Below are 6,000 nucleotides of genomic sequence, written 5' to 3' on the forward strand. Positions count from 1 at the left end.
ACATTAAAATAATTAACAGTATACATTAAAGAGCAAGTGATAATAACAATTGAACATTAAATATCAACTGCTACCAATACTCAAAACATTTACTGTTTTACTGAAGTTGGCTTAATGGGTTTGTTTCAGTGACACTGACTGTTCTCCAATGTCTTGTTCCGGCGGCAGTTCTTTTTTGTCGGTCACTGAATGTTAGCAACTCTTCAATCAATTAGGGCATGAAAATCATGATCACTTCTAAACTCATCCTAATTCCACCCCCACTATTTGCAAAATCTATATATCTGTTTTTAGCCCAACAGATTACAACTTGGAATGAAGCAGTTATCTTTATTTTTGCTTCTCTGTATCAATGTGTCTAAGCCCAATCAAACTGCCCACGCTGCTGTTGCTCAACAAAGTGTAAGGATTGATTCTGGTAAATTGGTATGGCTTAAGTCAACAGCAAGCAAGCTATTGGGGAGCATCTTAAAATATATTGAGAGATTTCATTTCCAAGGCTACACTTAATAGCTTAATAATATAAGCCTTTGGTTTTGTACTATTTTTCTGAAGCCATTGCCCCTGCATCTTACTGCAGACTGTTTGGTCTCACTAATATTTGTATTATTCAGCTATTTCTTTGGACTTGTATACTATGAATTGATTCCCATATCCCAACATTTTACTTGCCTTCACAAGTAAAACTGGATGCTGCATCAAAATGTTTAGTGCTTATCAACAATGGCACCTAAACATTCAATTTCTCCAGGTGTTTAGCACTCATTGACACATTCGTGTTACTACTGTGTATTACCTTGCATACCTCTAATACGAAACTCAGCAAATTTTGTGATTTTACTCGACCCCAACGTAATGTATATATTTAAGATAAAAGGTAGCAGTCCTTGCATGGTGGAAACATCATTGTTTACCATCTTCCAGTCTGAAAAGTATCCATTTACGACAACCTGCTTCTTTATGTATTTTCTTTTATCCAAGCTGATACTGTCCTCCTTTTTGGGGAGTCTTGGTTTTTGAATCAGCCTTTTAGGTTCCATATTTTTTAAGACTTCCTTAAAATTCATATAGATAACATCCACTGCCTTCCCATAATCTATCTTCTCCCTGATTTAATTCAACAATTCAGTTCCAGCAATTAAGCACAGTCTGCATTTCATAAAGCTTTATTGACTCTCTTTAATTAACGCATACCTTTCAAGTGCCTGTTGATATTTTTCTCCCCCCATTTATTGTTTTTAAAACCTTACATACCATGGCATTAAATTCACTGCCTGCAGTTACTAGGAATGTCCTGTGTCCATTTTTGAATAATTTTTACTACTCTCCCGAGCCCTGGCATCTCACCAAGCTCATCTTTAAATAGTTCTAATTTTCTTTGAATATATTGGCCATGATGAGTAATCCTCATTGGGCGACACGATAGAACAGTGGTAAGCACTGCTGCCTTACAGCGCCAGAGACCTGGGTTCAATTCCCGCCTCAGGTAACTGTCTGTGTGGAGTTTGCACATTCTCCCCATGTCTGCGTGGGTTTCCTCCAGGTGCTCCGGTTTCCTCCCACAATCCAAAGATGTGCAGGTCAGGTGAATTGGCCATGCTAAATTGCTTGTAGTGTTAGGTGAAGGGATAAATGTAGGGGAATGGGTCTGGGTGGGTTGATCTTTGGAGGGTCAGAGTGGACTTGTTGGGCCGAAAGGCCTGTTTCCACACTGTAAGTAATCTAATCTAATCGTAATCCCAATTATTTCCCTAAATCGTTTATATTTTCTTCTTGATTGCTATCCCTCACTTTGGCTGAGTTGCATTTCATTTTCTTGCAAGCATTTGTGCAAAATATTCATTTAAATTTATGATGGGTGGTGCTGTCTTAAGTACCATAGCAACTTACTGGCTTCTATTGCTTCTTCTAGCACTCGAATTTGACTTCAACACAGATAGATGAGATAAAATAAATCAAATTTCTTTCCAGAAATTGCGAACTGAAATGTCTAGTTGGCCTGAAATGAGTTTCCATTGGGCATAATTCTATAGTGTAGCACTGATTGGACAGATTTATACAGATGAGCCGCCACAAAAAATGCTCACATCTTAAGTGGTGTGATTATACACTATGGGATAGTTAATGCACATTGTTAGCGCCATCTGGAGGAAAGCCTAACCTGTATATGAGTACCATTGAGTTTGACCAGAGAATACTGTATCCAAATACGACAACGTGAATATCTGCACGATTTTTGTCTTTCACAGAAGTTAAGAAGGCAATTAATAACTATCAATTTTGGTGCAAAGCTCAAAAGCTGCATAATAAAGTTTGACATTTTCTGAAGCATATATAACCTACACAGTGATATTGAGCAGAAAAAGAATGGATGAGTTCTACGTAGAAGTTATGTCATAGAAATAGAATACTTGGCACAAACAGTGTGGATTTGGCATTTACCTATCACCTGAGCAAAAAATTCTAATTATATTCACCTGTTTTCTGTTTGCATGTTTCAGTCATTTATTTTAATTAAATTATCAAATCCAGGTTTGCATTTCCCCTGCTTTACATTTCAGTCATGAAATTTGAAAGTGAATTCCACATTGCCTAATCTTTTTGTGTGAAAAGGTTTTTATTTGCCCTTTATTCTGTATCTCTAACATTTTGTTTGTATCAGTGCCCTTTGTTTCCAGCAGTTAAGCAATCAGAAACAATCAGTTTCTATCTCATGCATTCCAACTTTTCAAGCCTCAATATTTTCCCTGTGGTGTTGAGCCCATTAACTGAAGATAGTACTTTGAGGCAGGTGATTTGCTTTTGGATGCCTGTCAATTTCTATATCAGACACCTTTATCCTTTGATTATATTCTGCTTGTAAGTCATTCCCAACCTTCTGTTATTTTATATCTAAACTTCCCAAATTTGCCAATTATAGTCCAATTTGTAAATTTATCCCTTATACCTGTTATTCTCTAAACAACCACCCAAACATCTTGATTGGATTCCAACCTGTAACTCATTGCTACATATTGACTACTGTAAAAATAAACCATCTGAATTTTCTGGATCAACTCCAGTGTGCAGTTCACGACAGTGGTTGAACTACTTTTCAACAGTAATTGAATCTGCTGTTCAATAGAAAAGTAATTATTGTTTTGTAAAATGGTATATCATTGTGTTACACTTGTGATACTTGTCAGCCAGTTTTGTAGCAATAATTAGGTAAATCTTTTATTGAAATTTGTGTATGTCTGTTTTAGGATTAATTTTGTATGCCTCTTGTATTTTTGCATCTCTGCCTCGGCCATGGGCCCTCGACTGTGTTTGCTGTTTATTTGCTCCCATGTTTGTGGGGCTACATCTTCCAAAGTACGAAAATAGAATTCACATTTAAATATTTTCAATTTTCAGCAAAGATAATCTACAGCCTGATCATTCAAACCCAAAAGACATAATGTAATTTTGAAACTTTATATTTCAACAAATTAAACACTTTAATGTTTTAAGTCAGTAAGTTGGATCGTGTTGTTCCCGAAAGAGGGTCCCTGTGCAATTTGTTCTGTGTAGAGAACCCTGAGCCAATATAACAATCCCCCCACCTTGTCTCAGTTCTCATTTCCCCTCCCCCACCTTGTCTCAGTCAAATTCCTCGAACTCAGCACCGCCTTCCTAACCTGCAATCTTCTTCCTGACCTCTCCGCTCCCACCCCACTCCGGCCTATCACCCTCACCTTGACCTCCTTCCACCTATCGCATTTCCAACGCCCCTCCCCCAAGTCCCTCCTCCCTACCTTTTATCTTAGCCTGCTGGATACACTTTCCTCATTCCTGAAGAAGGGCTTATGCCCGAAACGTCGATTCTCCTGTTCCTTGGATGCTGCCTGACCTGCTGCGCTTTTCCAGCAACACATTTTCAGCTCCAATATAACAATCATCTTGTTGATCCAATACTAAAATTAACACAAACACACATCATCTGGATTAACTTTGTAGAGATAATGTCAACTATCCAAATAAGTATTGTTGAAGAAAATACAGCAACAGAATTCAGATTAAAACAGATCAAAAACTCCAAGTTAGTGACAGAAAAGAAACCCAATGATTTCAGGTCGGCCTGAGATTCCCTTACAAACATTCTGGTGATCAGGGTCTCCCATTGTAAACTATATTTTAATACAACAGTAACAACAGTTGTAATGCACAAGCTCTGTAGCCATGTTTATGTATATTGATATTTGATTTAAGACACCTTGCACGCATACAGAATGAAATTAAGTGAACTGATGTAAAGCAATAACTTTTCGATGTCTTGATTCAAATTTTCAGCTTTATCTGAAATGTTAATACTTAGCTATTTTTTAATCAAATGCAGCACATTAATATGCATTTGGAAATTTTCAGCGACAGAATAAAGATGCTGAATTGAATGAGAATTCAAACTGATGCAAGTATTGTTATAATCCTCTTTCATTGTAGAACCAGCATTTTCTGAATAATAGGTAATGAATTGCAAATTTGCAAGTGCTGATGTCGTTGAGAGTCATTGGGATGTTAATGTTGACTTTCGTTTTGTGCATTTTATCTGCTAAAACGAATATTAAAGTTCAACATTAAAGTTTTTAAATTTCATGAAACATTTGAAAGTCACAAAAGTAACAGTGTTAGAGTAACAAGCTCTGAAAACGTGCTTTCATCCACATTGTCTTTTGGGTTCCTATTAAAGTTTTGTGGCTTTTTTATTTTTGTTGTCCTGTAGCCTAAGAAAGAAAGAAAGATGAGCAAAGATCAAAGATAAACATTGCATGCATTATTTTGCCAAGTAAATGAGACAAGAGGACAAGCTGACCCTTAGATGAATAAAGTTGTTGTCTCTCATTCTTACAGCTTTTTGGGGTGAATCTGATGACAGTGCATCCGATATTGAAGCAATTCTTCATCCGAAGACATCAGAAGTATTTCAGGACGGAGATGATTTTGAAGATTTTTTTTAACAGCAAAAATTAACCATTCAATTGACAAGGCATTATAATGTACCCAGGCTTTGAATATAGAGTTGTTCAGTTGGAGAGAAATGTGTCTCACATGTTGTCATAGAAATTCCGTACAACTGCCTTCTCATTTGTTTCTTGCATTCAATCATTGTCGCAAAAATAAAGAAAATGGTCACCAGAGTGAATGTTTAGGTTTTTTGCATTTTTGCAGTGGCTGAGATTTCTTGGGATAGGTAATATTTTGAAAAACACAAAACTGGTACAGAAAGAGAGGAGAGTTTTTACAGGTATTGACTTCTTTACTATTTTCTTTTTCACCCAATTCTAACTGACTGCACTTGAGACCAAATTAAGTACTGTTCAGATAATCATTGTTGAATTTGAAAATTTTGAAATTATGTATGTACAGCAGAGTTCCACAAATAGTAATAAGTTAATGAACCAATAACCCATTTTAATTATAGCAACTAAGGGCTAAGTATTAAGTCAGGGGAGGATCATTTCTGCTTTAGTCTTTCATTGACATTGTCAGGGTACAAATGAACATTGAAATGTAATCCCAATATAAAGCAAGTTACTTGTCTACTTCACTCTTACTCTCGTCAGTATAAGTGTATATGTGTGTGTGCTGTGCTATAATAAAGTGACCCTATAAAATACATTGATTTAAAAAAAACAAAAGGGTCACTGTGTCTTGTTGAGCAAAAAAAGAATTTTGAACACAATTGTGTATCAAACAGGAGGTTCTTAAAATACATCACCAATAAAGACCAATTTTGTTTTTAGTATCACGTGTCAGTAATATATTTTACCAATGCTGATGCAAATTGAAAGGCAAATTATTTGCAGTTGCCCTGCTTTGCTCAAAGGTTTTTTGTTGCAGTCTTCAAATGTCAAGCTGATTCCGTGAATGTCAAGTGTTGATTCTGATGAATGATTTTTTTTGTTACAAGAGTATCTAAATAGAGTTTAGATTCCAGTAATAGGAAGTTTAAAAGAATTAAGTGCATTATTTCTACCATAG

At 36.0% G+C, this 6,000-nt stretch overlaps 1 protein-coding gene across 5 annotated transcripts in view; it reads left to right on the plus strand.

Moving 5' to 3' along the window:
• kiz (kizuna centrosomal protein) overlaps window positions 1–5,758 on the plus strand; it is a 188,737-nt gene extending 182,979 nt beyond the window's left edge. For all 5 annotated transcript variants that reach the window (XM_087991617.1, XM_087991614.1, XM_043696535.2 and 2 more), the window contains one exon: window positions 4,870–5,758. In XM_087991617.1, the coding sequence (XP_087847743.1) occupies window positions 4,870–4,976 (107 nt within the window). In that variant the 3' untranslated portion in view covers window positions 4,977–5,758. The remainder of the gene's footprint in view (window positions 1–4,869) is intronic.
• Window positions 5,759–6,000: the final 242 nt, after the last annotated feature.

The sequence above is a fragment of the Chiloscyllium plagiosum genome, unplaced genomic scaffold (genome assembly GCF_037043375.1).
Source record: "Chiloscyllium plagiosum isolate Xiang-an unplaced genomic scaffold, Cpla_swu_hap1 HiC_scaffold_10, whole genome shotgun sequence".
NCBI classification, from domain to species: Eukaryota; Metazoa; Chordata; class Chondrichthyes; order Orectolobiformes; family Hemiscylliidae; genus Chiloscyllium; species Chiloscyllium plagiosum.